Source organism: Euleptes europaea, chromosome 2 (assembly GCF_029931775.1).
Source record: "Euleptes europaea isolate rEulEur1 chromosome 2, rEulEur1.hap1, whole genome shotgun sequence".
NCBI classification, from domain to species: domain Eukaryota; kingdom Metazoa; phylum Chordata; class Lepidosauria; order Squamata; family Sphaerodactylidae; genus Euleptes; species Euleptes europaea.
In genome coordinates this window covers 16,874,948-16,902,746 of record NC_079313.1, presented here as the reverse complement: position 1 = coordinate 16,902,746, position 27,799 = coordinate 16,874,948, and the positions used below count along the sequence as shown (strand labels likewise).

At 46.6% G+C, this 27,799-nt stretch overlaps 1 protein-coding gene across 1 annotated transcript; it reads right to left on the bottom strand.

The window, feature by feature from the left end:
• Positions 1-362: 362 nt before the first annotated feature.
• Positions 363-27,579, bottom strand: PHGDH (phosphoglycerate dehydrogenase). Its single transcript, XM_056845456.1, has 12 exons — positions 27,441-27,579; positions 19,922-20,073; positions 17,038-17,103; positions 15,589-15,643; positions 15,404-15,502; positions 13,585-13,717; positions 7,525-7,673; positions 6,574-6,726; positions 5,410-5,542; positions 3,339-3,466; positions 2,511-2,733; positions 363-546 (listed from the first exon to the last, which is right to left on the bottom strand). The coding sequence occupies exons 1-12, from the start codon at positions 27,570-27,572 to the stop codon at positions 392-394; spliced, it is 1,578 nt and encodes a 525-aa protein (XP_056701434.1). The 5' UTR covers positions 27,573-27,579; the 3' UTR covers positions 363-391.
• Between the last annotated feature and the right edge of the window lie 220 nt (positions 27,580-27,799).

The following is a 27,799-nucleotide window of genomic DNA, read 5'->3' as shown; positions in this document are numbered from 1 at the left end:
ATTGACAAAGGGAGCTTTGACTTTCAAAAGCTTATATCCCAAAAATCTTGTTGGTTTCTAAGGCGCTACTGGACTCGAATCCCACTTTTCCAAAACACCTTCCTATGGCTTGCCACAATGTAGAGGACATTTGTATGTGTTTGGCAAGAAGTGAAACTGATGTCTGCCACATATAGAATACTTAGGAGATGAAATGGCCGAGTAGGCAGGGCAGTCTACCATATAATTCCAAAGGGGTGGCCCGTCAGGATAAGCAGTGCCCTCAATAAATAAAATGATAAATAAATAAAACGCCTGGCAATCTCTTTATTGAGACATGGAATGTTTCTGTTAAGGACACTTGCTTGCATGTGCAATGGGCTTTGCTTTGCTGGGGGTCTCTCTCGGCGGCTTACAAAGTGACCTGAGCCACTTCCAAGACGTGCTGCTTCAGCTCCTGCAGGCTCGGTAGAGCAGAGGACAGGCCCAGGATGCTCCACTCCTCTCCTGCGACGGCGCTGGAATGGTGGTAGGACAGCAGCTCGACTCGGGCCTTCCCCAACAGACCTTCAAAAGAGAGGAACATGGTTTGCGCATCACATCAACACATGAAGCTGCCTTCGACTGAATCAGAACCTGGGTCCTTCAAAGTCAGTACTGTCTACTCAGACCAGCAGCAGCTCTCCAGGGTCTCAGAGGTAGAGGTCTTTCACATCACCTATAGGCCTAGTCCTTTTAACTGGAGATGTCGGGGATTGAACCTGGGACCTTCTGCATGCCAAGCAGATGCTCTACCACTGAGCCACAGCTCCTCCCATAAACAGTCGTTTCTGAACACATGAAGCTGCCTTATACTGAATCAGACCCTTGGTCCATCAAAGTCAGTATTGTCTACTCAGACCAGCAGCAGCTCTCCAGAGTCTCAGGCTGAGGTCTTCACCTCCTTGCATAGTCCCTTTAACTGGAGATGCCGGGGATTGAACCGGGGACCTTCTGCACGCCAAGCAGAGGCTGAGCCACGGCCCCTCCTCAGAGATGGATGTGCTTGATCCCAGGCCTCTGTTCTCACACAAGGATGTGTAGATATCCAATTTTGGGGGGAGAAAGAGCGGCTGAGAAATTGTTTAAACAAGCCTTGAGAAGAACGCTGTCCTTTTAAGAGGTTCCATGGGACATTATTTACAGGGGATGTGGTTGACCTCCATGCCATGAAAACCTTTCACTACTGGTTTTCATACATTAAGCCTCTTTTATAGGAACAGGACTCTTTTATTCAGGCCTGTTTGCAACCCTAGCTAGTAGTATTCCTGAGGGGGTCAAGACAGGACTTGTTTCCTCACCTGAATACCATGGTTCCTCTTCTCCTCCACTCAGAAGCTCTACTCTGCATCCTCTCCCTCTCTCCCAAGGATCATGTTATGTTGTTCATTAGATCCCAGCATTAAAATGTCTTCCTTGATCATGCCCCCCACGTGTCCCTCCTCAGTTGCCTTCTACCTTCCTTTATCTTGGAGCCCTGTTCCCAACATCCCATCCAAATCCCCAAACCACCAAATGTCGGCAGCTATAACCTCGAACCATTCCCATGGTGGTGGAAAGCAATGTCAAGTCAGTCAATTTATGGCAACTCAATAGAGTTTTCAAGGCAAGAGTTGAACAGAGGTGGTTTGCCACTGCCTCCCTCAGCATAGCAAACCAGGACTTCCTCGATGATTTCCCACCCAAGTATGCAGTGGGGCTGACCCAGCTTCACTTCCAACATCTGATGAAATTGTGGAACTCCCTGCCCCAGGATGTGGTGATGGCTGCCAACTTTGAAGGCTTTAAGAGGGGAGTGGACATGTTCATGGAGGACAGGGCTATTCATGGCTACTAGTAAAAAAGGATACTAGTCATGATGCATACCTACTCTCTCCAGGATCAGATGAGCATGCCTATTATATTAGGTGTTGTGGAACACAGGCAGGACAACGATGCTGCAGTTGTCTTGCTTGTGGGCCTCCTAGAGGCATCTGGTTGGCCACTGTGTGAACAGACTGCTAGATGTGATGAACCTTGGTCTGATCCAGCATGGGCTTTCTTATGTTCTTATGATCAGGCTAGGCTGGGCCATCCACATTGTCCCTACACATTCTACTAACTCTCCCAAAAGCTACAACAGTATTTCACTCCAAGCTGGTACACAAGGGAGTTTGCCCTGCCGTCAACCTCCATGGTTGACCACCTGATGGCTTCCATCAGATTAGCCTTTCATCACTAATCTGGCTATGTCACATGGGTACCAATGATGCTGTACCAGCAATCTGTAGAACAGGATTAGCAAAAATAGAAGGGCAAGGGGATGACATTAAAATAGCAACCCCCAGGTCAGCAGGGGCACATGTTTCCAGTAGAAAATACACTTTTGAGAAAGGGGAAGGACTTCTGCCCACAACAAAGATGTCCTTTCCCCTGTTCCAGTTCAGCAGGACAGGCCTTTTCAGTTCTAGTTAATAGACAATTCTGGCTTAGAGGAGATGCCTCTCCCTTACCAGCGATGGTTGGCAACAGACTGGCATTGGAGACTTTGGATCTATAGAACAGCAATACACCGGTGAGCGGGACGAGCTGCTTGAAGACGGCTCCGTTGAGTTCGTGGAGGACCAGCATGCTGCCTTGCACGGAGCCAACTAAACTGCAGGGGGTGCCCTGAGCGGCAATTTTCAGCAGGCCCCCTTCGGTACCCGGTGTCCCGTCGCTGTGGGAGGTCGTGATCTGCGATGAAATGGGGAAGACAAGAGTCAGATGCTAAGGAATGTTCATCCTTCTATTGGAGAAGAGAGGTTCCGGGTCCTCCCTACCAGACTCAGCTTGGCAATACATGCCAGTGAGCAGAGCCAGCGTGGTGTAGTGGTTAAGAGTGATGGTTTGGAGCGGTGGACCCTAATCTGGAGAACCGGGTTTGAGTCCCCACTCCTTCACGTGAGCAGCAGACACTAATCTGGTGAACTGGGTTGGTCTCCTCACTCCTCCACATGAAGCCAGCTGGGTGACCTTGGGCTAGACACAGATCTCTCAGCCCCACCTACCTCACAGGGTGTCTGTTGTGGGGAGGGGAAGGTGATTGTAGGCCGGTTTGATTCTTCCTTAAGTGGTAGAGAAAGTTGGCATATTAAAAAACCAACTCTTCTTCTTCTTCTCTTAACTCATTTAAACTGTTTTAATGTTGTGAGTAGCCACAAGACCCTTCAGGTGAGTGGTGGCTAAAAAAAAATAAAAATCTAATAAATAAATAAATAGCCCACAGAGATCTCACAGTGGATGATCTTGCAGTCGTGTGAATGTTCCCCAAATGAATTGGACTTTGGACCCAGGAGTACCTTCAACCCCGCCTCCTGTGCCAGGAGCATCCCATTCACAAGGTTCACATCCTTCTGCGCCATTTCTTTAAGGAGGCCCGTGGCCACCGCAGGGATCAAGTAGTTGCCGGCCTTCTGCAAAGTTGGTCCTGGTGATTGTTACAGAGGACGAATGAGTCACTGCAACGCCTGGAAACGTTCCCTTCCCGCCCAAGGCTCAGTAGCACCATTCAACAGATCAGAGAATCTCTGATCAAGGGCTAAACTATAACCAGCCACAGAATTCTCCAGTGGCATGACCATGAAACCAGACCTCAGCCTGTCTCTTCCCCATCTCCAGTCCTCCAGGGAAACGGGAGGCGGCAGCCCCCTGACAGGTTTGCCAGTTCTTTCCTTTTCCCCCCCCTTTACTGTCCCACCTCAAGTGCTTTGAACAGCAGCCCAACACACAGAAATTCAGCAGGCAAAGCTTTCCCTGCCCATTCAGGTAAAGGGACGGGGAAAGCTGACTTGCCTTAATCGACAGGTGACTATTAGAGACGGATGCAGGGCCAATAAAAAGGCGACCCCACCCCAACAGCAATAGTAGCAGAGAACGTAGGAGGGCCTGACCTCTTTTGCTCTTGAATGCGATCGGGAACCCACAGGGGCACAAGAAGCTGCCTTATACAGAGGGTGACCCTTGGTCTATCAAGGTCATTGTTTACTTTGACTAGCTGTTCTCCAGAATCTCAGGCTGAGGTCTTTACCAGCTGTGAGCTAGAGATGCTGCATGCCACCATATGCTCTACCGCCGACACATAGCTCTTTATAATAGCTGCCTGTCAAATCTATCCAGATCGGAACTGTCTACTCTGATTGGCCAGTGGTTCTCCTGGGTCTCAGGCACAGGTCTTTCCCATCACCTACTACCTGAGCTTTAAACTGGAGCTGCCAGGGATTGAACCTGGGGCTCTTCTACATGCAAAGCAGATGCTCTACCTCTGAGCTGCAGGCTCCACACTGCACAATTGACTCTCTCCTCTGAGTAAGCAGGTACCGAATAGTAGCTAAGCCTAACATTGATTTAGAGCCCACAGCAGAGGTCTTAAGCAAAAAACCCTGACCAAAGGGCCTCCAACTATGGGTGTGGTGGCAGTTGAGAACAGGCAAGTTTGACAGAGAAACAGAGAAGAGGAAGAATTCCTGGAAGATAGGGTTGCCAACCTCCAGGTACTAGCTGGAGACATCCTGCTATTACAACTGATCTCTGATAAAGACCCATTCACCTGGAGAAAATGGCCTCCTTGGCAATTGGACTCTATGGCATTGAAGTCCCTCCTCTCCCCAAACCTCACCCTCCTCAGGCTCCACCCCAAAAACCTCCCACTGGTGGCGAAGAGGGACCTGGCAACCCTAAGACCACACAGGAAAAGCTGGTGATCTGCAACAGAGGTTTTTAAAAGGGGGGTGCAGAGGAGGAAGAAGAAATGCTGACCCGAAAGCCAAAGAGGAGAAAGAACTGGGGGACGGGAGTGATGATACAGATAGGGTGGAGTATATCTGGCAGAACAAGAGGCAGAAGAAGCAGGGCTGTGTGTATTCTGCAAATGCAAGGTATGGGGTATTGGAACCAGAACCCAACAGGCTCAGAGTCTCCGTTATGTCTCTTTTAAAGCAAGATTCTAGCCCTTAAGGCCGCAAATGTCGGATTAAAAAGTGCACAGGGAAATAGGTGCCCACTACGTGCTTTCAGAAAGTTGGGCTTTTTTGCCCAACAGGGCTTCTGATTGGCTGTTGTGCAGATAAAAAGGTATCCTGTTAAACCGAGCTTTAAGAAAGAGTGTATCAGGCGACTGGCTTCTTGACTCTTATTTATAAAAGCAAAATTTGTTTGTTTGTTTTTAAGTAAAAATAGGCATGTTTCATTTACATGATATAAACAGGCAGATTTTTCTGTAAAGAGAGTTTAGGATCCTTGCAAACACAGAGGACACACCGCTCTGCCGGTAAAGGGAGACGAGAGAGCAAAGCCAGAAAAGGCAAAGAGTCTGCTGGGCAAGAAGCTAAAATCGGAAGCTACGTCCGCTCTTTCCTGGATCTCTCATCTCACCGTGGGTGATGACCTGCACGCCTCCGTTCACTTGCTGGGACAGTGCGTGCAGCACGGCACCCAGGGCTCTAGCCAGCGCGATCCATGGCTTTGAATGGGGCGTGTATGCGCTGATGAGGGCTTGCCCATTCACCTGAGGAAAGGAAGAACAGGAGCATGAGACTGCATAAAAGGAGGGCCAGAGGCAACGTCGGTGGTGTTTTCGAACAGAGGTGGTTTGCCATGGCCTGCCTCTGCATAGCAACCCTAATCTTCTTTGGTGTTCTCTAGGGCTATGCAAAAAAATAAAATCCGGTAAATTTCGGGTTCAGGTTTATTGGGCCCAATTTTTTCCAGTAAACCTGAAATAACCTGAATACCCATATGGGAATATGGGAATTTGACCTATTTCCGGGTTTACCAGAAGAATTCGGGACCATTTATGGGGTTTTTTAAAGCTCCTGGGGGCATTTTTGGAGGTAGAGCCCCCAAATTCACAGGGTAGCTTGAAGGGACTCTCGTTGCACAACCCCTGATATTTGGTGAAGGTTGGGTAAGGGGGTCCGATTTTATGTTGTCTGGAATGGGTTGCCCCCCCCCCCTTCATAGAGAAATATTGCAAATAATTATTCGGCTTTATCAGAGAATCGCCTATTTGGCTTGGCTGATTCAAATGTTTGTTTGTTTTCCGGTAAACCTGAGCCAAAAATAAGCCGAAACGGCGATTTTCTGGTTTATTTTTGGCTCGGGTTTACTGATATGCACAGCCATAGTGGTCTCCCCTCCAAGTACTAACCATCATCCTATTTATAGTGGAACGAGCACTCTAAAGATTATTTCAGCACTTTTGACAATTAATAATGCCACTCTGAGGAGCACCCAGCTTCCTGGAGATAAAGTGTAGACGATTGGGGAAGGCACTGGCAAACCACCCCGTAAAACATAGTCTGCCAAGTAAACGTCGTGATGTGAAGTCACCCCATGGGTCAGGAATGACCCGGTGCTCACACGAAGGACTACCTTTACCTTTAAAACGACTTACACCTTCCTAAGCCCATTGACTTCAGCGGACTTAGACACGCGTAACTCTGCTGAGGATTGCCCGGTAAAAGGGCTGCGTAAATGATGAGTAACGCTCTGTTAAGAACTGACCGACAGGAGCAACTTGAGAAGAGGAAGACTCACCGCGCCGATCAGGGCTTTGCCCTGGGCCAAGTCCACTATCTGCTGGGCGATCTCCCTGCCGCAGCGGTTCTGGGCCTCCCTGGTGCTGGCCCCCAGATGAGGACAGCTGATCACATTGGGGTGGTTCACCAAGGCCTTGTCCTTGGGTGGTTCCTGGAAGGGAGGGGGGATAGGAACAGCCAAGCCAGTTAAACCAAGACCTGCATCTTCCCTCTAAGAGATCTTGATAGCATTTAATGGGTGAGGCTGCTATCTTGGTACAGACTGCCAATGTTTTGGCTGCCATCATTGGGAAACCCGCCAGGAGAAGCACGGGCACTGGAGAAGTAGGGCATGAATACATGAACACATGGAGCTAACCTTTAAAGTGGCCAAATTTGGATGGCGAGCTATGAAGACTAGGCGAGCTTGGGTTGAACTTAATGGATGAGCGATATTTATTTATATTGACTGCAATTTTGTATCATATTTTATGTACCATATTTTAAAATCATGCTCTTAATGGCTCCCCTATGAGTGAGCAACTATTTTTGTCAAATATTTATTGGTGTATATAGTCATTATCCTGCTACTATGTATATATATATTTTATCTGCTGGTCTTGGACCATATTAAAGTTACTAGACTAGACACATGAACACATGAAGCTGCCTTATACTGAATCAGATCCTTGGTCCATCAAAGTCAGTATTGTCTACTCAGACCGGCAGCGGCTCTTCAGGGTCTCGGCTGAGGTCTTTCTGCCTGAGACCCTGGAGAGCCGCTGCCGGTCTGAGTAGACAATACTGACTTTGATGGACCAAGGGTCTGATTCAGTATAAGACAGCTTCATGTGTTTATGTATGTGTGTGTGTTCAACAGAAGCACCAACGTCTTCCCCCAGCCTTGTGCCTATTCCGCAGCCAGGAGAGATCCCGGGGTGGGCGGGACATAAGCATCAGGCAGTCTCACCTCTGTGAAGACATCCAGGGCTGCTCCCCCACACTGGCCGGACTGCAGAGCCCGCAGTAGAGCTCCCTCGTCGATAATGCCCCCTCTGGCGCAGTTGATCACCTGGACCCCACGCCGGCACTGAGCAAACGTGGTGTCACTCAGCAGCCCTAGAGAAAAGAACAGGAGTGGAAGAAGAACTCTTCTGGAGCAGTGGTTAAGAGCAGTGGTTTGGAGTGGTGGACTCTGATCTGGAGAACCCAGTTTGATACCCTACCCCTCCACGTGAGCAACGGAGACTAATCTGGTGAACTGGATTTGTTCCCCCGCTCCTACACATGAAGCCAGCTGGGTGATCTTGGGCTAATCACAGCTCTCTCAGCCCCACCTACCTCACAGGGTGTCTGTTGTGGGGAGGGGAAGGGAAAGTGATTGTAAGCCGGTTTGATTCTTCCTTAAGTGGTACAGAAAGTCGGCATATAAAAACCAACTCTTCTTCTTTCCCCCCCCCCCACCGCCAAACAATACACATCTGTACTTACGGTCCGCTCCAAACACTCCACACAAACCCCAAGGGGGTTCCCCAGCCTTTATCCAAATTTGATTCCAGGATGCATTTCCAGGACTATAGCATGCAGGAGGGGAACTGGGCACTCTCCTTAGAACCTTGGTTTTGAAAAGCATGTTTCTAGCCCTCAAGGGGTTGTGAATGTTTAAGATTCACCTGATACAATTTTCAGAGTCAGAGCAGGTGATACCTACTCCGCTCCAAGCAGTAATTGTCTCAGCACCTCCAGGAAAGTTTTAGTGGACTTTCATCCACAACTGCAGGTTTCTCTCTCCTGCCTGTCCTCACCCCCAGTTCTCAAGGTTTAATTTTGAAGTACAGTGAGGGGGAAAAGTATTTGATCCCCTGCTGAATTTGCCCGTTTGCCCTCTGACAAAGAAATGACCAGTCCATAATTTTAATGGTAGGTCTATTGTAGCTGTGAGAGACAGAATAACAACAGGAAAACCCCCAGAAATCCAGAAGACAAAAGTCAGACATTGATGTGCATTATAATGACTGAAATAAGTATTTGATCCCTTTGCAAAAGATGACTTAGTACTTGGTGGCAAAATTACAAAGGTCAGACGTTTCTTGTAGGTGGCCACCAGGTTTGCACACAGCTCAGGAGGTATTTTGTCCCACTCCTCTTTGCAGATCTTCTCCAAGTCAGTAAGCTTTCGAGGCTGATGTGTAGCTTCTCGAACCTTCAGCTCCCTCCACAGATTTTCAATGGGATTAAGGTCTGGAACTGGCTAGGTCACTGCAGGACCTTAATGTGCTTCTTCTTGAGCCACTCCTTTGTTGCCTTGGCCATGTGTTTTGGGTCATTGTCATGCTGGAATACCCATCCTGACCCATTTTCAATGCCCTGGCTGAGGGAAGGAGGTGCTCACCCAAGATTTGACGATACATGGTCCCGTCCATCGTCCCTTTGATGTGGTGAAGGTGTCCTGTCCCCTTAGCAGAAAAACACCCGTAAAGCATAATATGTCCCCCTCCATGTTTGACGGTGGGGAATGGTGTTCTTGGGGTCGTAGGTACCATTCCTCCTCCTCCAAACACGGCGAGTTGAGTTGATGCCAAAGAGCTCGATTTTGGTCTCATCTGACCACAACACTTTCACCCAGTTCTCCTCTGGGTCATTCAGATGTGCATTGGCAAACTGCAGACGGGCCTGTACATGTGCTGTCTTGAGCAAGGGGACCTTGCGGGCTCTGCAAGATCTCAGTCCTTCACGGCGTAGTGTGTTACCAACTGTTTTCATGGTGACTATGGTCCCAGCTGCCCTGAGATCATTTTTTTATAATATTTTTTTTTATTTTCTTTATTTAATATATCAACAGACTGGAAGAAAAGACTAGAAGAAATGAAAGGCCATCCTATTGTAGAAAATATCGTGGAGGTGTGGCGAAAACTGAAACCCAGACTAAGTTTTGAAAAATCGTTGTTGATGGCACCATTTAACGCCTATGGATCAATAATTGTGAGGAAAATATACGGGACAATACAGTACCAGGACCTTATAAAAACAGATGGAGCTTTTAAGACGTTAACTGAAATTCAAACTGACCACCCACAGATGCCCTGGCTGGTATATTATCAACTAATCTCAAGATTTAAAGAGGATTGCTGGAACCGAGGAATTTTGCAAGGCAAAACAGATTTTGAACAACTGATAAGTAAGCCAACAGATCATTTATTAGGCAAAATTTATCGGTTGCTGCTGACATATGATACAGAAGATGAACAAATAAAATCATGCCAAATCAAGTGGATGGAAAATTTCAATGAGGTATAACTACAGACAAATGGGAACAGCTATTCCGGGGAAATCTCAAATTCACTCTCAACCACGGAATCCAAGAAAATTGACTAAAAATGTTACACAGATGGTACATCACCCCGAGTGACATTCAAAATATAAATAGCTCAACATCCGGTCAGTGTTGGAAATGTAGGAAAGCGAGAGGCACTTTTTATCATTGTTGGTGGACGTGCACGTTAGTGCAAAAATATTGGAAAAAGATTCATAAGGATATGGAAACTATAATTGGTCAACCTATTGTATATGATCCTAAACTCTTCCTTCTAAGCAAAGTACCAGACAAATATAGTAAAGATCATCAGACTATATTAAAATACTTAATAACGGCGGCAAGAATAGTCCTAGCATCACTGTGGAAAACAGAAAACATACCAAAAACCAAACTCTGGATTGACAAAGTATATGAATTTATAACAATGGCGCATTTAACAGAACTTCTACAGCCAGATATTCAAAAATCAAATAAAGACAAATGGCAAACTTTCTATGAATTTATTAAAACCAAAAAAACAATAATATAATCCTCTATTATGAAAATAAAGCTAGTGATTAAATATAGCCTATTAAAAAATGAGAATATCCAACAGAAATACTTCAATTAAATATCTAAAATTTTACAAAGACAAACGATGCATTATTTAGGAATTTATTAAAACCAGAAAATAGTAAACAATTTGTTTAAATGTTATAAAAATGATGCTGGTGATTATATTTGTTTGTTTATCACCGTTTGTTTAAAAAATGATGACTATGTAAACTATATCAGGGGGTAAATGTACTTTCTTTTTGTCAATACTCTCCCTACCCTTTTCCCTTCCTTTTTACCCATGTATTTTCAAAAACTAATTAAAAAAAATATTTTAAAAGGGGAAAAAAAACAGAAATGATATAATAGTAATAATAAAAAGAAAAACAAGTAATATCTCTAATTTAACAATAAAATGACTTCCCCCTCTTCTTCTTCCATCTAAAAATAAATTGTATAAACTTTTGCTAACGGAACTAATCCCACTATTATTTTAATTAACCTTTTCTTATCCTATCCAACATTATTAAACCAATACCTAATATAAAAATTAATACAAAGTATAAATAAGGGATTAGATCAAAGAGTATCCTTTAAATGGTCCCATTAAAAAATGATTTTCACAGTAAGTTCTCCAAACCTCTCATTCCCCCCAAAATTGTACATTATCATCCTGGTTTATCAAAGCTGTAAGCTTTGCCATCTCGGTCAATTCCAGCATCTTTTTTATCCAGTCTTTTTTGTCTGGTATCTCGACTGTCTTCCATTTAGCTGCATATATCAATCGTGCAGCCGTGGTGGCATAAATCAAAAAGGTTCTGTGAGTAAAAATGGTATCCGGTATCATACTTAATAGCATCATTTCAGGTGTTTTAGGGATATTTTGTTGTAAAATCAACCTTATTTCATTATATATCATCTCCCAAAATTTCTTAGCTTTTTCACAAGTTCACCACATATGATGAAAAGATCCTATTTCTTTATTGCATTTCCAACAGTTTGGTGACATTGAAGCATATGATTTTGCTAATTTCTTCGGTGTTAAATACCATTTATACATCATCTTGTATACATTGTCTCTTAGTAGTTGCGAAGATATAAGTTTCAGATCTCTCGTCCAAAGCCTTTCCCATTTTTGTAACATTATATCATGACCCAACATTTGTGCCCAGCTAATCATGGTAGGTTTTATTCGTTCTTGTTCACAATAAAGTTCTAACAATAATTTATACATCTTGGAAATAAGAAGATCATTTGTATCTAGCAAAAGTTTCTGTAAAGTTGATTTAGTTTTAGAAAATCCTGTTTTCAAATCCTGTAAAAAGACCGAGTTTATTTGATGATACTGGAACCAAGATAATAAGTCTTTAACTTCTTCATATTCTTTTAGTAAGCATTTTGTACCTTCCCATTTCTAAAGATCCTGATATGTTACAAATTGAGCTGGTCTTAATGGGGGTAATGTTAACATTTCTTGAGATGAAATCCATAACGGAGTTTTTGTTTCTAATAAATGTTTATATCTAATCCATATCCTATAAAGGGATGATTTAACCATATGTTGTTGAAATGATGCATGAGTTTTAACTTTATTGTACCACAAATAACCGTGCCAACCACTTCTATTATCAAAACCCTCCAAGTCGAATAAACGTGTATTTTTTAAATCCATCCAGTCTTTCAGCCATACTAAAGCAGCCGCCTCAGCATATAGTTTAAAATTAGGAAGTGCAAGACCTCCTCTCTCTTTTGAATCCACCAAATATTTATATGCAGCAGCTGCCCTGAGATCATTGACAAGTTCCCCCCGTGTAGTTCCGGGCCTCTTCATCACCGTTCTCATGATCATTGCAACTCCACGAGATGAGATCTTGCATGGAGCCCCAGACTGAGGGAGGTTGACAGTTATTTTGTGTTTCTTCCATTTGCGAATTATTGCACCAACTGTTGTCACCTTCTCACCAAGCTGCTTGGGAATAGTCTTGTAGCCCAGTCCAGCCTTGTGCCGGTCTACAATCTTGTCCCTGACATCCTTGGACAGCTCTTTGGTCTTGGTCATGGTGGCTAGTTTGGAATCTGATGGATTGATTGCTTCTGTCGACAGGCGTCTTTTGTACAGGTACTGTAATGAGCTGGGATTACAGGTAAGACCTCTCCCTTACAGCAGGTGCTTCTAATCTCAGCTCTTTACATACAGTGAAGATACCAGGTAGCCTGACTTCTGGCTGGTTGATAGGGGATCGAATCTGGCTGGTTGATACGGGATCAAATACTTATTTCACTCATTATAATGCACATCAATGTCTGACTTTTGTCTTCTGGGTTTCTGGGGGTTTTCCTGTTGTTATTCTGTCTCTCACAGTGTCGTGGTGCAGGCGAGGAGCGAGGGCTGTAAACTGTAAGTGTAGTCTGGGGAACAGTCCAAGGTCATTCACAGTGAAGGAAGACCGAGATATCAATACAGGCAAGGGAAGTCCAAGGTGTTCGTCGGAGCCAGTCCAAGAAGTCAGGATACCAGGAATCCAAAGGATAGCAGGGAAACAAGGCCGGTACACCAGGAGGTTGGTGACAAGTTGCTTGCACAACAGCCAAGCCTAACTGATGGCTTAAATCCCTTCCCCTGCTGCTGTAGCAGAGCCAGCTGATGCTGATGAGGCTGAGTTCACAGGTGGTGCTTCAGCCCTGCTCTTCCTCATCACTGCTACTGGGGAGGTTCCTGTGTAAAGCCTTCAGTCTAGCACTCTGCCGTCTCTGCTGCATTGCCAGACGAACCTGTTTTCTTTTCTGCTCCAGTGGGCCTTGGCGAGGCCTCTGGAGACACTGCATGTTATAAAGTGTCAGGTCCAACTGGAGTCCTTGAGCTGGCAGGCTGCAGGCATGGTGAGTCATCTCCTGACTTTGGCTGATCCTCTATTCTGGCCTCTACTTCCTCTTCATCAGAGGAGGTCTCTGCAGGCTGACTCATGACACCCAGCTACAATAGACCTACCATTAAAATTATGGACTGGTCATTTCTTTGTCAGAGGGCAAATGGGCAAATTCAGCAGGGGATCAAATACTTTTTTCCCCTCATTGTATGCTCTGCCTGACAGGTTTCCAGAAGGAAGAATTCAATCTCTGCGAGCATTTGTCTGACAGGTCGCGTGATCTCTTGCAAGCCTGTGGAGAGCGACCCCCTACCTGTGGTGGAAGGCAGGAGCGGCGTGTGAACCGTGATGAAGTCACACAGAGGCCAGATCTGTTCCAAAGGCAGCTGCTGAACGCCAAATGCAGCCGATTCCTCAGGAGTGATGATGGGGTCGTAGCCTATGGTCTAATGATAGAGGAAGGACAACTCATGAATTATTGGCTGGGACCCCTACACTCCAGGATAGTTAGGTGGACAGGGAGCTGGTTGGAGTACCGCACTCAAAGAGTCAATGGCATTTCATCTGAATGGAGGGAGGTGTCCAGTGGGGTGCTATAGGGCCCCGTTCTGGACCCAGTACTTTTCAATATTTTATAAATGATCTGGATGAGGGTGGTGGAGGGACTACTCACTAAATTTGCAGATGACCCGAAATTGGGAGGAGCAGCAAACAGCCCATAAGATAGAAAGAGAACTCAACAAGATCTGAACACTCTAGAAAAGTGGGCAGATGTGAACAAGGGCAAGGGCTAAGTTCTACATTTAGGTAACAAAAATGAGAACAACGCATACTGGATGGAGTAGCAGTGTGTGTGAACAAGATCTTGGGGTATGGGTGGACCATAAGCTAAACATGAGCAGCCAGTGTGATGCAGCGGCAAAAAAGGCTAATGTGATCTTGGGGTGTATTAACAGCAGCATAACATCCAAACAGAGGCATAAGATCCAGATCGCAAGATGTCAGTCCCGCTGTATGCTGCATTGGTCAGGCCAAACCTGGAGTACTGTGTGCAGTTCTCGAGGCCTCACTTCAAAAAGGATGTGGACAGAACCAAGCGGGTGCAGAGGAGAGCGACGAAGATTATCAGGCCTGGAGACCAAGCCCTACAAGGAAAGGCTGAGGGACCTGGGAAGGTTTAGTCTGGAGAAGAGGAGATTGAGGGGGGACATAATTGCTCTCTTTAAGTATTTGAAGGGCTGTCACTTACAGGAGGGCAGGGAGCTGTTCCTGTTAGCAGCAGAGGATAGGACTCTGTCAGATAGGGTTTCTGACAGCATGGGCCAAACAAGATGGTTCCTCTGTAAACAATATGGATCCTTCCGTGCACTCCCCTCTCCCCATCTGTTTTGCACACGAGCCACAAGCTCCGGTCAGAGATCTACAATTGTATGGAGACCCACCCGTGTAAATCTTTCATCTGATACCGGGCCTCGCTCACAATGCCAGGAACTCCACCAGCCCCTTCTCTGATTGCCCTTAAGTACCCAGTACTTGGTTTGCTGAAGTCATTACCGGGAGAAAGAAATCTCATTGTTTCCTTTGTATTGCTGTAACTCAATCTCATCCATTGTATCCGTTCTATAAATATAGCAATGTCCCAATGCTCTGTATTCTAACCTTCTCCGTCTTGCTGAAACTACTACCTCATGAATAAACTCTCTGAATCACTGCTCCATCTGGATTTGAGTTCTATTGCCTGAGACGCCGTAGGTTTGCTGAAATCTGACAGACTCACAATAATGGGTTTAAATTATGGACGGAAAGGTACCGTCTGGATATTAGGGGGAAATTTTTTACAGTGAGGGTAGTTCAGCAGTGGAATCAGCTGCCTAGGGAGGTGGTGGGCTCCCCCTCTCTGTCAGTCTTCAAGCAGTGACTGGCCAAATTCTTATCAGGGATGCTCTAGGCTGATCCTGCAATGGGCAGGAGGTTGGACTACATGGCCTGTATGGCCCCTTCCAACTCTATGATTCTATGATTCACACAGGATAACAGCCCTTCAGAAAAAATGAAGTCCAGAGCAATAGGGAAGGACAACCAGATGCACCTCCTCCATTCACCATGGCTGACCAGCAGCACGGTCTTCTTACCTTCATGCCAAAGGACTGCATCCGGATGGCCACTTCTCGTCCAATCCTGCCCAGGCCTAGGATGCCTAAGGTCTTCCCTTCAAGCTCCATCCCCATGAACTAGGACAGAAGAGGTGTACAGCTGTGAACAGGCGCTCCTTTCTTGACCCCCACCCCCAGTGATGGAGATGGCATCTTTCTCTTACTTTCTTGCGGTCCCATTTCCCCTCCTTCATCGAGGCGGCAGCCTGTGGGATTTGCCTGGAACGAAAAATCTCCACTTTAGCAGGAACAGAATCAGGCATGGGTGCAAGTCAAAGTCTTAGTCTGAAAATTTTATTTTTTATTTATTTAAAGCACTGCTGTGCCACCTTTCAACCTGAAGGTATTCCAAGTCAGCGCGGCAGCCTGGCTGTCCTAACTTTAGGCTCTGGGAAGTTACAATGGGGTTGCCCTTAAAGACAGCCCAGAAACTGAAGCTGGTTCACAATGCGGCAGCCTCACTACTGTCAAGGACTAGCTAATTGGAAAACAGGACACCTATTTGAAACAGCTACATCGGCTGCCAGATGGTTCCCTAGTCCAATTCAAGGTGCCGGTTATGACCTTTAAAACCCTTTATGGCAGGGGTGGGGAACCTTTTTTCTGCCAAGGGCCATTTGGATATTTATAACTTCATTCATGGGCCGTACAAAGTTATCAACTTAAAAATTAGTTTCTTGGGCGGTCCTAGCAGCTCCATAACTAATGACTCTTCTGCAAGGGGGGGGGGGGAATGTTCCTTTTCTTGGTAAAACAAACTCACATCTGCCTTGAATGGAGGCTGTTCCTGCCTGCAGGAGTGGGTGGATCACCAGTCTGAGATCCTTCTGAGCTAGAGATCTGCCAGGACCCACAAAGGGCCAGACCGAATGATTTCGTGGGCCTTAAATGGTCCCCGGGCCTGACGTTCCCCACCCCTGCTTTATGGTTTTATGAAGGACTGCCTCTTGCCACGCACCGGCTGTGGTCTTTGAGCTGCCACTTGCTAGCTGTTCCCCTCCTTAGGAAGTAGGGGTGCCAGCTACGGGTTGGGAAATACCTGGAGATTTTGGGGGCGGAGCCTGAGGGTGGGGTTTGGAAAGGGGAGGGACTTCAGAGCCACAGATTCCAATTGCCAAAGCAGCCATTTTCTCCAGGGGAACCGATTTCTATCGGCTGGAGATCAGTTGTAACAGCAGGAGATCTTGATTACAATATAGTTGATAAGAAAAGAATCTTTCATTTGGACTTGTGAATATAACAAGTACCTCATTTCCTTTATTTGGGTTAAAAAGAAAAGAAAAGAACTCTTTAACTTGTGAAGTAAACAAGTACTTTATTATTATTTTTTCATTGCTGCAAATGTGTATGAAAATCATCTATTGCTGCAAACATATATGAAAATTATTTATATGATTGTGTGAAGTTATAACACAATATATTAAGTAATTATTGTTATTTGAGTTTATGATAGTACATGGAAGCTGGCAACTCTATTAGGAAGGAGTGGGGAAACAAACCCAATTCTCCAGATTAGAGTCTGCCGCTCATGTGAAGGAGCAAGGAAACAAACCCAGTTCTCTAGATTAGAGTCCGCCACTCATTTGGAGGAGTGGGGAATCAAACCCACTTACCTGGCTAGGCTCAGGATCATACCGCATGTCAGCTCCGCTGCACTGAGACTGTTGCCAGTAGGTGTGCTGAGGAGTACAGCAGAGGGAGGAAGAAGTTAGATTCCATGCCTGGCAGAGACCATGGCGCACAGCTTTCAAAAGATACAAGGGTTCAAGGCTGATTGGGGCCACGCAAAGAAGTCCTGCCTCCTAGTAGTTATAGTAAGTGCCTGTGCACTCTGGACATGCTTAGGCACTTATTTGTAGGCTTATGTTCCTACGTTAAGACCTGGCCTCACAAACTCGCCCTTGGATTGAGCCTACAGTGAGTACAGGAAGCCATAAAAGCTCACAAGGACTTTTCAGTGTCTCCTGTATCCGATTCTGCTGCAGTAGAGGTTCAGATTTACCAACAAGGGGTTATAACTACTCCTCAGGGAAGCTTCCAGCCCTATGTTAAAATGTAAAGTGTGCCATTGTTATGAAATGTTTTACTCCCACACCCGATTAGGGAACCCAGACTAAATATTTCTAAAAAGAATTAATGTATTTTAAAACTTAGTATCAGATATTTCCAGGAGCTATCTGATAAAAGCTGTCTATCGACCTTTAAATTCTGATGTGTGTGTGTGTGTGTTAAGTGCCAACAGGTCGCTTCCGACTCACGGTGACTCTATGAATCAACATCTTCTGAAATGTCCTGTCTTTGACAGCCTTGCTCAGGTCTTGCAAATTGAGGGCTGGGGCTTCCTTTATAGAGTCAGTCCATCTCTTGTTGGGTCTTCCTCTTTTCCTGCTGCCCTCAACTTTTCCTAGCATGACAGTCTTTTCCAGTGACTTGTCTTCTCATAATCTGGCAAAAGTACGATTAGCCTCAGTTTAGTCATTTTAGCTTCTAGGGTCAGTTCAGGCTTGATTTGATTTACAACCCACTGATTTGTTTTTTTGGGGGGGTAATCCACGGTATCGGTTACACTCTCTTCCAGCACCACATTTCAAAGGAATCTACTTTCTTCCTATCAGCTTTCTTCTTAAATTCTGTTAGTAGAAATAAAATAACTGAGTTCTGTCCTTTGAACTAAGACCAGCAAACCAGGCAGGACACCGTTAGAGCAGAGAGGTTTATCTTTCATTGGGAAAAAAATTATCTTTATTAGGCAAGACGTTTGAAAGTCCAAGTAGGTGAACATTAACCCTATAGCTACTACAAAAACAAGTGCCAGATTTATCAAAGCTCCTAACATTTCTTAACCATATTATAGTAATTAATTTTTAGTAATTAATTTTCCTAGATAAATGATTGGTTCTTAATGGATTATGAGCTAATCAAATAGGTATAACTAAGAATACATCTGGTATGTCCTCATTATCTTTTCTAAAGAAAGATAGGAAGGACAAACTTATCTCTTAATATCTATTAAAAACTAATCAACCTAATAGGTCTGTAACTGTTTTAAATAGCTGTCAAAGATAGAAAAGATAAAAGAAAAACCTTATGCAGAGTCCAGTAGCACCTTAAAGCCTAAAGCTCATACCCTGTCAGAAATTTTGTTAGTTTTGAAGGTGCTACTGGACTCTTGCTCTTTTTTGCTGCTATTGACATAGCTACCCATCGTGATCTATCTTTATGCAATCAGAGTTCACCAATAGTTGAACTTAGTATAAGTGCATGCTTTAGGGAAAACATGCATGATCAGCAAGAAAATTGATGATATAATCAAAACGCTGCGACACCATCGAGACACAGCCAGCCCATAGCTGTTTGTTTTTGCTGATCAGTGACCGTATTAATAAATTATTATTATAGCCAGCCCATAGCAACCCTATGAAGTTCTACCTCATGGAGTTTTCAAGGAAGGAGGAGGAGGAGGAGAAGTTGGTTTTTATATGCCGACTTTCTCTACCACTTAAGGCAGAATCAAACCAGCTTACAATCACCTTCCCTTCCCCACAAAAGACACCCTGTGAGGTAGGTGGGGCTGAGAGAGCTCTAAAGAACTGTGCCTAGCCCAGGGTCACCCAGCTGGCTGCATGCGTAGGAGTGGGGAAACAAATCCAGTTCACCAGATTAGCCTCCGCCACTCATGTGGAGGAGTGGGGGAATCAAACCCTGTTCTCCAGATCAGAGTCCATTGCTCCAAACCACTACAACATGAAGATAAGCAGAGGTGGTTTGCCATTGCCTTCCTCACATCCCGACGTTTACTAGGCAGACTATGTTTACGGGGTGACCTTCCCCAGTAATCTTCCCTTTACCCCCAGCAGCAAGCTGGGAGCTCGTTTCACCAACCTCGGAAGGAAGGAAGGCTGAGTCAACCTTGAGTCGGCTACCTGAAACCAACTTCCATCGGGATTGAACTCAGGTCATGAGCAGAGCTTTTGACTGAAGTACTGCAGCTTAAAACTCTGCCCCATGGGTTGGGTAGAGTGGGGTATAAATAAATATGCCAGCAACAAATGGCTGGAGCAGGGTATAAATAAATATGTATTTATTATGTTCAATTTCTATCTGGCCCTCCCCAGCCGAAGCCAGGCTCAGGGCGGGTAACATTAAAACCAGCCAACAGGCCCAAGAAATTCATTAAAAGAATAAAACCCATCCACTATAAAACATTCACAATAATCAATTAAAACAACAGATGGTGCAACAACCAGTTGCCGCCAAAACTAAGTGCAACTAGACAGTCCCTTCATATCTCACAACCTCAATAACTAAAGGGATAAAAAGCCTGTTGGGTGAAAATCCTGCAGCTACTCTGCTAGAGGAAAGAAGCTCTGACAAGAGAGGTCTCCTTCTGGATTCTCATTAAGTTGCTCCTCCTCTCCCCTGTACCCCCAACGCTTGCTACCCCAAGCCTTCCACTGATCTTTGGCACTCCGCTGGGGAGGCAGAACCGTGCCTTACTTCATAACAAGGACCCCCTTCCTCGTTGCGGCATCTACGTCCACATTGTCAACGCCGGTGCCAGCCCTCCCGATGACCTGCAGCTTCTCAGCGGCATTGATGACGTCAGCGGTCACTTTTGTTGCTGAGCGAACGATGAGCCCGTCGCAGTCCTAAAGGAACACAAGCAAGGTATACACAGTCTTGATCAGAGATGTTGGAAGCTGGAATGGTTTCCAAAAGCATTTCCCAAACCGCTGCCTGAAGCATCTCCCCCAGTTCCCAACATGCAGGGACAGAGGGCAGCATCACAAACAGCATCATGTGTATTCTGCGACTGGAATTCTAAGAACATAAGAAAGGCCCTGCTGGATCAGACCAAGGCCCATCAAGTCCAGCAGTCTGTGCACACAGTGGCCAACCAGGGGCCTCTAGGAAGCCCACAAGGAAGACGACTGCAGCAGCACCATCCTGCCTGTGTTCCACAGCACCTAAGATAATAGGCATGCTCCTCTGATCCTGGAGAGAATAGGTATGCAGCATGACTATTATACATTTCAACTAGTAGCCATGAATACCCCTTTCCTCCATGAATATGTCCACTCCCCTCTTAAAGCCTTCCAAGTTGGCAGCCATCACCACATTTTGGGGCAGGGAGTTCCACAATTTAACTATGTGTTGTGTGAAAAAATACTTCCTTTTATCTGTTTTGAATCTCTCACCCTCCAGCTTCAGCAGATGACCCCGCGTTCTAGTATTATGGGAGAGGGAGAAAAACTTCTCCCTGTTCACTCTCTCCAAACCATGCATAATTTTATAGACCCCTGCACCAAGCCAACTTCTGCAACCAGTTTGAATTACACAACTGAAGGAAAACTGTGCAAAGTTAGTTTATTTCACAAGATTATTCACAGTTTTGCTATGTGTTCATCAGAAAAAATATCCTGTCTTTCTACAGTTCAGAGCCACGTATAATCAACTACAATTACAGAGCACATCAGTTACAGTCTGAAATATGAAACAAGGATGAACCAGAATATAAAAATACAATTCCAAACGCCTAGCAAACAGAGGTCAGCAATTGCTTGTCAGCCTGTTTTGTGCAAAATGACAGCCACAAGAGGGCATTGGGTCCACTGCAGAAAAAAAGAAGGTCCCAAAGAACATGCAGAAAGTCCCAAGTTCAATCCCCAGCATCTCCAGTTAAAAGGATTCAGGTGCAGGTTGTGTGAAAGACTTCTACCTGGGACCCTGGTAAGCCGCTGCCCATCGGAACAGACAATATAGATCTTGAGAGATCAAGCAGTCTGATAAGGTATAAGGCAGCTTTAGGTGTTCGACAGAGGTTGTCACTCAAAGGGCATGTGTTCCAGCTGTACCCATATGGATGGATGGTACTGCCAGAAGGGCCTGTTCAGTAGAACCATGTCAATGTATGGGTAGAGGCGATCGTGGGATCATATGTGGATCCCAGACCATGAAGGGTTTTAGAACTAAAGCAGCACTCTGAACTGGATCTGGCAGCCAATATGAAGTCAGTGGAGTTCCTGTAAATTAGGCTCTATACATACACATAGGTGTACTTTCCAACAACTGAAGTTCCTGAGTTGTCTTCAAGGGCAGCCCCACGTTGAGTGCATTACAGTAGTCCAACCTGGAAGTAATCGAAGGGCAGAACAGAATGGCTGATAGCACTATCTCTACATATGGACCCGTTGTAAAATGACTTACTTGGTAACACTATTGGATTGCTTCCCTAGTAGGAGGCAGGGTCCAAGAATACCCACAGGCTCTTCATATGAACAGAGGGGGACCCCCACCATTATATTATTTTTATTTTATGCTCATTTAAGAAAAAAAATCTATTCATACTTTGTTATTAAAAAATTCCAGGTGACTAACAAGATAAAACAATTAACTAAAAATAATGGAAATAGGTAAGAGAACAGCAACAAAAATTTAAAGCAATTCATAAAAATGGACTTCCTCAGTAGCAGCACCTCTTTCCTGTCTGGATTCACTTATAGGTTGTTCTCCCATCATCCACTTGATCACTGTTTCTAGAAACCAGGTGGACACCACCCGTTTTCTGCATGCGTAAGAGGAAGGAATGGTGACCTCACCTGATTCCCCCTCCTCACTGCAGCCCCTTGTCCTGCATGGCTTTTTGATCTCAGGAGTCCCCTGAACAGCCTTTTGCTGGGTGTGTGTGTATGTTCCTGATTAGCAAGCAAAAAGGAACAGCACAGTGATAAAGGACTTCTGGGGGAAGAGGAAAGCAGGGAATGAAGTCCTTCTACTAATGAAAAGCTGGCAGGATCCAAGCACTGATTTGAGACAGAGAAAGCCGCTCCCAGTTGCTTAGCTAATGAAAAACAGAGCTGGCTGTCAACAGCATGTGGATGACACCTGGCTCCAAAGCTCCCCGTGGTCTGATTCAGCACTTTTACACACAGACATTAACAGAGACTGGTGAGAGTAGCTCACACCTACATAGTAAATCCTAGGGAGATGACTCAGCATCTTCGATGGAAACTCATTGCTTCTCACTGGGTAAAACAACTGAAAAGATCAAAAAGCTCCAAACGTATTTTATTCTTGTCTAGCTATCAAAGAGAAAGGAATGACATTAATTGCCCGCTCTCAGTGGACGGAAATCACAGCCGCCATTCTGAGACGGCAGAGACAATTCACTGCCTGCACACTTCCGACCGCATCTTTGGAATCATGAGGACTAGAATCTTATCGAGACATAATTTTTACTTAGACATGCATAAAAAGAAACAGGATAATGCTGCTGCAGTCGTCTTGTTTGTGGGCTTCCTGGAGGCACCTGGTTGGCCATTGTGTGAACAGACTGCTGGACTTGATGGGCCTTGGTCTGATCCAGCAGGGCTTTTCTTACATTCTTATGGTAACTGAAAAATACAGCCTTAAGTCAGATTGGCCAGGGATCCTGGTTGGTTTGGGGGAGGGGGATTGCCTTCTTCTGGGCATAGAGCAGGGGTCACTGGGGGAGTGGGGTGGGGAAGGTAGTTGTGACTGCCCTGTGTTGTACAGGGGGTTGGACTAGATGACTCTTGAGTTCCCTTCCGGCTTTAGGTCTCTATGTTTTTATAAAGCACTCTGCAGGAGGCTTCCTTTTCATGATTCTCCAGAGACTCCACCTACTGTGGGATCGAAGTAGTTCTGTCAAGAGCATCTTGCACCACTGATCCAGGATCCATACTAGTTTTCTGCAGTCTTTGAGAACTCATTTCAAAACCCAGAGCAGTCTCAATGTTGAGAGCTCAAAGGAAGTGCCTCTTCATGATAACCACTTGCGAACGTTCAGATTGGTCAGAAACACCTTATTCATGAGACACCACGGTCACTTTCCCCTTGGAGTCTCCCCAAATTCCACGCTCAAATGTTTACCAGAAGCCCTTCCAGATGTTTTCCAGTTGGGGTTGATGTTGTCCATTTTGGCTATTGGCCTCTACGTATGGTTAACCAGCGTGGTGTCATGGTTAAGAATGGTGGACTCTAATCTGAATAACTGGGTTGGTTTCCCCACTCCTCCATACGAAGCCTGCTGGGTGACCTTGGGCGAGTCACAGTTCTCACAGAACTCTCCTAGCCCCACCTACCTCGCAAGGTGGCTGTTGTGGAGAGAGGGAGGGAAGGAGATTGTAAGCCAGTTTGATTCGCCTTTAAAAAATTAGAGGAAGTCGGCATATAAAAACCAACTCTTCTTCGTCGTCATCTCATTTGTCTTGAAAGCTCCTTGCTGGGATTGCCAGATGTCAGTTTTTACTTGATGGCACATACATACTTATGTATACATCATTACTTAGGTACATATACAAAACACAAACACGGAAAACTACTGTTGTTCAAGCCTCTGCAGTGAGATTTCAGGCCAGCCGCTCATTTTAAGTGAACGTGCTTCCAAAGAGCAATCTTGTCCTTCTCACGAGAAGAATTGTGACTGCGAGAGAAATTTGTAACCATTTTGGCCTAAGGGGCTAAGTGAGGAATGCTGATGCATCAAGACAGAGATTTCAGATTCTTTCACTCTTCAAGGCTTGTTTTTTTTTTTATGTTCTCTACCGGAGAGGCATGATCTACAGTCAGGCAGGTGGAGGCAAGTGTCTTCTCTCTCTTCACAAGCAAATGATTTGGGCCCTGTCCAAACAAGTAGAGCTGGAGACCAGGAAGAGGCAACGCTTCTTTGAAGCCAATCCGATTTCTGTCAGAAATTATCCAAGCACCATTTCAGAAGAGTTGATTTTTATATCCCGCTTTTCTCTACCTTTAAGGAGTCTCAAATGGCTTACAATCCCCTTCCCCGCAACAGACACCTTGTGAGGTAGGTGGGGCTGAGAGAGTTCAGAGAGAACTGGGACTAGCCCAAGGTCACCCAGCAGACTTCATGCGGAGGAGTGGGAAAACCAACCTGCCAGATTAGAGTCTGCCGCTCATGTGGAGGAGCGGGAAATCAAACCCGATTGTCCAAATTAAGAGTCTACCGCTCTTAACCACTATGCCACACTGGCTTTTTACGCAGAAAGCATGCAAGGAGGCCTATGTGAACACCTCTGTTTACCCCGTGGCTGGATTCGGGGGGGGGGGGCGTACGCCATGGCACGTGTGGGATTGCAGCAGGCTCAGTTGGGGTCTGCCTCATTCTTGGCAGTACTCTCTGTTCATGAGGGCATTGCCTCCATCCAGATTTATACTTTCCTGCCTCCGGTAGTTCACGGCACTTCCCAGGTTCTCCAGGCTTGGGTGGCTCCTCCTCCTCCGGTCAACCCCGTTTCACCACTGCCTTAAGAGTCCGTTTCACCACCGTCCCAGTCGTTGGAATGGCCCCCAGGGTCAGGCGCCCGCGGCTGAATGGCGTCTCAGCCTGAATGGGACACCTTTGCCTCCAGCTGCTGCAGCCATTGGCAGTCACCAGAGTCCTGTCACCACGGGGTCTCCAGCCTCCCAGACGGTTGCCCAGACAGCTTGCCTGAAACTCAGCTGGAGCCCACACACTCCTGTCAATGGGCTCAAACCGGCTAACAATCGCCTCCCCTTCCTCTCCCCACAACAGGAACCTTGTGAGGTAGGTGGGGCTGAGAGTTTGGAGAGAGCTATGACTAGCCCAAAGTCACCCAGCTAGCCTCGTGTGGAGGAGTGGGGAAACCAACCCGGTTCTCCAGATTAGAGTCCGCCGCTCATGTGGAGTGGGAATCAAGCCCAGTTCTCCAGATTAGAGTCCACTGCTCTTAACCACTACACCACACTGGCAGTGGTCCTGTACAACAGTTAGTGTAAGCAAGTCCAACCCATGTACAGCGTACGCTTGATTTCTCTTTTATGTGTACGTCGAGTAGTTCTCTTATTACCTGCCATGCACAGACAGCAGAACATGTGATTTAAACCCCGCCTATACCTAGATGCCAGGTCTATTTGCCAAATGAACTCGCATTGGCTCTTTCTTAGGAACAGATGCACGTGCAAGATGCACATGCCTTCACTGGGAGATGTGAACAGGGTTGGTGAAAGATGTGTGAAACGCAACCAGCACAATCCACCACAAGTCCCATTAAAGCACAGAATGCAGGAACTGATAAGAACCCTCGACTCTGGGTTTAAACGTTACGCAGGGTAGAGATCCCAGGCCCAACCTGTTTCCTCTCTGTGTGAGTGGGTCTGGATGCCCACATCACTGGTGTAGATGGGGAGAAGTGTTACATGTGAGGCAGCTGACAATGAACACATGAAGCTGCCTTATACTGAAATAGACCCTTGGGTCCATCCAGGTCAGTATTGTCTACTCAGACCGGCAGCAGCTCTCCAGGGTCTCAGGCCGAGGTTTTTCACATCACCTACTTGCCTGGTCCCTTTAACTGGAGATGCTGGGGATTGAACCTGGGACCTTCTGCATGCCAAGTAGATGCTCTACAAACTGAGCCCCTCCCCTCCCCAATGGCAACACTGTCCAGTGAGGAGCCAAGCTTCACACCAACAAATTGGGTCAAGGCTTGCCTCCCTCTGCTCCAGCAGCGCTAGGGCTAGGCACTCACGTTCCCGGGGGGAGGGTTACACATGTCACTTGGGGACTGAACACTGGAGGAAACCCCCCACTATTAGGGCTGCCAACCTCCAGGCGGGGCCTGGAGACCTCCAGCAATTGCAAGTGATTTTCAGACGGCAAAGATCCATTCCCCTGAAGAAAGCGGCTGCTTTGGAGGGTGAACTCTAAGGCATTATACCCTACTGAAGTCCTCCCCTTCCCCAAATCTCCAGGCTCTCAGGACCCTACCCACGCTGCCCCCCCCCAGTATTTTACCAGGCTGCAGTGTTCCACCAACCCAACCTTCCCCCCCCCTTGCCCACTACAGCCCCCCCACTGGAGGGTCTCTTTCCTCTCCTCTGCTGCGCCCTGGGAACAGAGGCCATTTACGCATGGGAAGTTTTGCCTTGGATTTGCCACTCTCTCATGCACATTTTCCCCATTGGAATTCTCAGAACTCAGTGGGCACTTTCACACATGCCGAATAATGCACTTTCAATCCACATTCAATGCACTTTGCAGCTGGATTTTACTGTGGCCATTTATGTATGGGAGGTTTTGCCTTGGATTTTCCACACTTTAGATCAGTGGTTGCCAAAGTGGGTAGTACCGCCCCCTGGGGGGCAGTGAGACTACCTAGGGGGGCACTAAGAGGCAACAGAAGGGCTCTAGAGGTAGGCCCCTTCAATTGTGTTGTTGGATAGGGTAGGGGGTGCTGGGGTTTAGTTTGTGGAACCGAGGGGGCAGTGGCCCAAAAGGTTTGGGACCCACTGCTTCAGATGCACATTTCCCCCATCCGAATTCTCAAAACTCAACAATAAACTCCCATGCAGAGTTCTGAGAATATGGATGGGGGAAATGTGCATCTAGAGCACTGGTTCCCAACCTTTTTTTGACCAGGGACCACTAGGACTTTTTTGTTCGGTGCAGGGACCCCAAGGTTCAAAATAAAAATTCTGAGAATTTGAAAATAAACTTTAATCATAACTGTTAGTTAAACATTAAACTTAGAATAATATTTGAATATATATATTTTTATAATGGAGAACTTTTAATTGAAAATATTAATTTATTATGGGTTTATAACTTTGTTTCGTGGACCTTAATTTAGTTCTCGCGGACCCCTGGGGATCCACGGACCCCCAGTTGGGAACCAGTGATCTAGAGAGTGGCAAATCCCAGGCAAAACCTCCCAGGCATAAACGGCCAGTGTGAAACAGCAAAACCCATTTGCAAACGATTGTCAGAGCGCACTGAAAGTGGATCGGAAGGGCATTATTTAGGATGCGCGAAAGCCCCCAAGAAGCCCCCCCCCCCATGCAGAGTTTGGAGGATTCGGGTGGGGAAAATGAGCATCTGGAGAGATCCAAGGCAAAAACTCCCACGCGTAAATCGCCAGCGTCTCCTCGGCGGTCCCGCTGCCGGGGAGAGGGGCGCATCGGCCGGGCCGTGGAGGAGACCCTCCCGCCCCCTCTCCCCTCGCCGGCGGCTCACCCGGATCTCGGCCAGCAGCTGCTCCTTGGCCAGGCCGGCCTTCTCCAGCACGCGGAGGCCGGCCGCCTGCAGGATCCGCGCGCAAGCCGGGTCCAGGCTGTCGCTGATCAGCACTTTGCGCAGCGGCGCCATCGTCGCCCGGCGGCAGGAGGGGAGCGAGACGGGGAGGGAGGGAGGCAGGAGCCGCGAGCCCGGCGCCGGGTCTAGGGGCCGCCGGGCCTCGCCCTCCCGTTTCATTGGCTCGCCGCGCAGACCCTCCCTCCCCGCCCGGGTTTTCCCACGCCTCCCTCTGCCCCCCCCCCGCCTGCGGGTTTCCTCTACACGTGGCGCCGGGCGGCTCTGGGGCCGCCCACCGAGCG

What these genes read in the sequence shown, in the direction of transcription:
- PHGDH (XM_056845456.1), bottom strand. Translation starts at nt 27,572, where the DNA reads ATGGCGCCGCTGCGCAAAGTGCTGATCAGCGACAGCCTGGACCCGGCT. An exon ending in AGCTGCTGGCCGAGATCCGG is followed by an intron (nt 20,074 to 27,440) that starts GTGAGCCGCCGG and finishes GTGTTCCTTTAG; the next exon opens with GACTGCGACGGGCTCATCGT. An exon ending in AAGGGGGTCCTTGTTATGAA is followed by an intron (nt 17,104 to 19,921) that starts GTAAGGCACGGT and finishes TGTACTCCTCAG; the next exon opens with CACACCTACTGGCAACAGTC.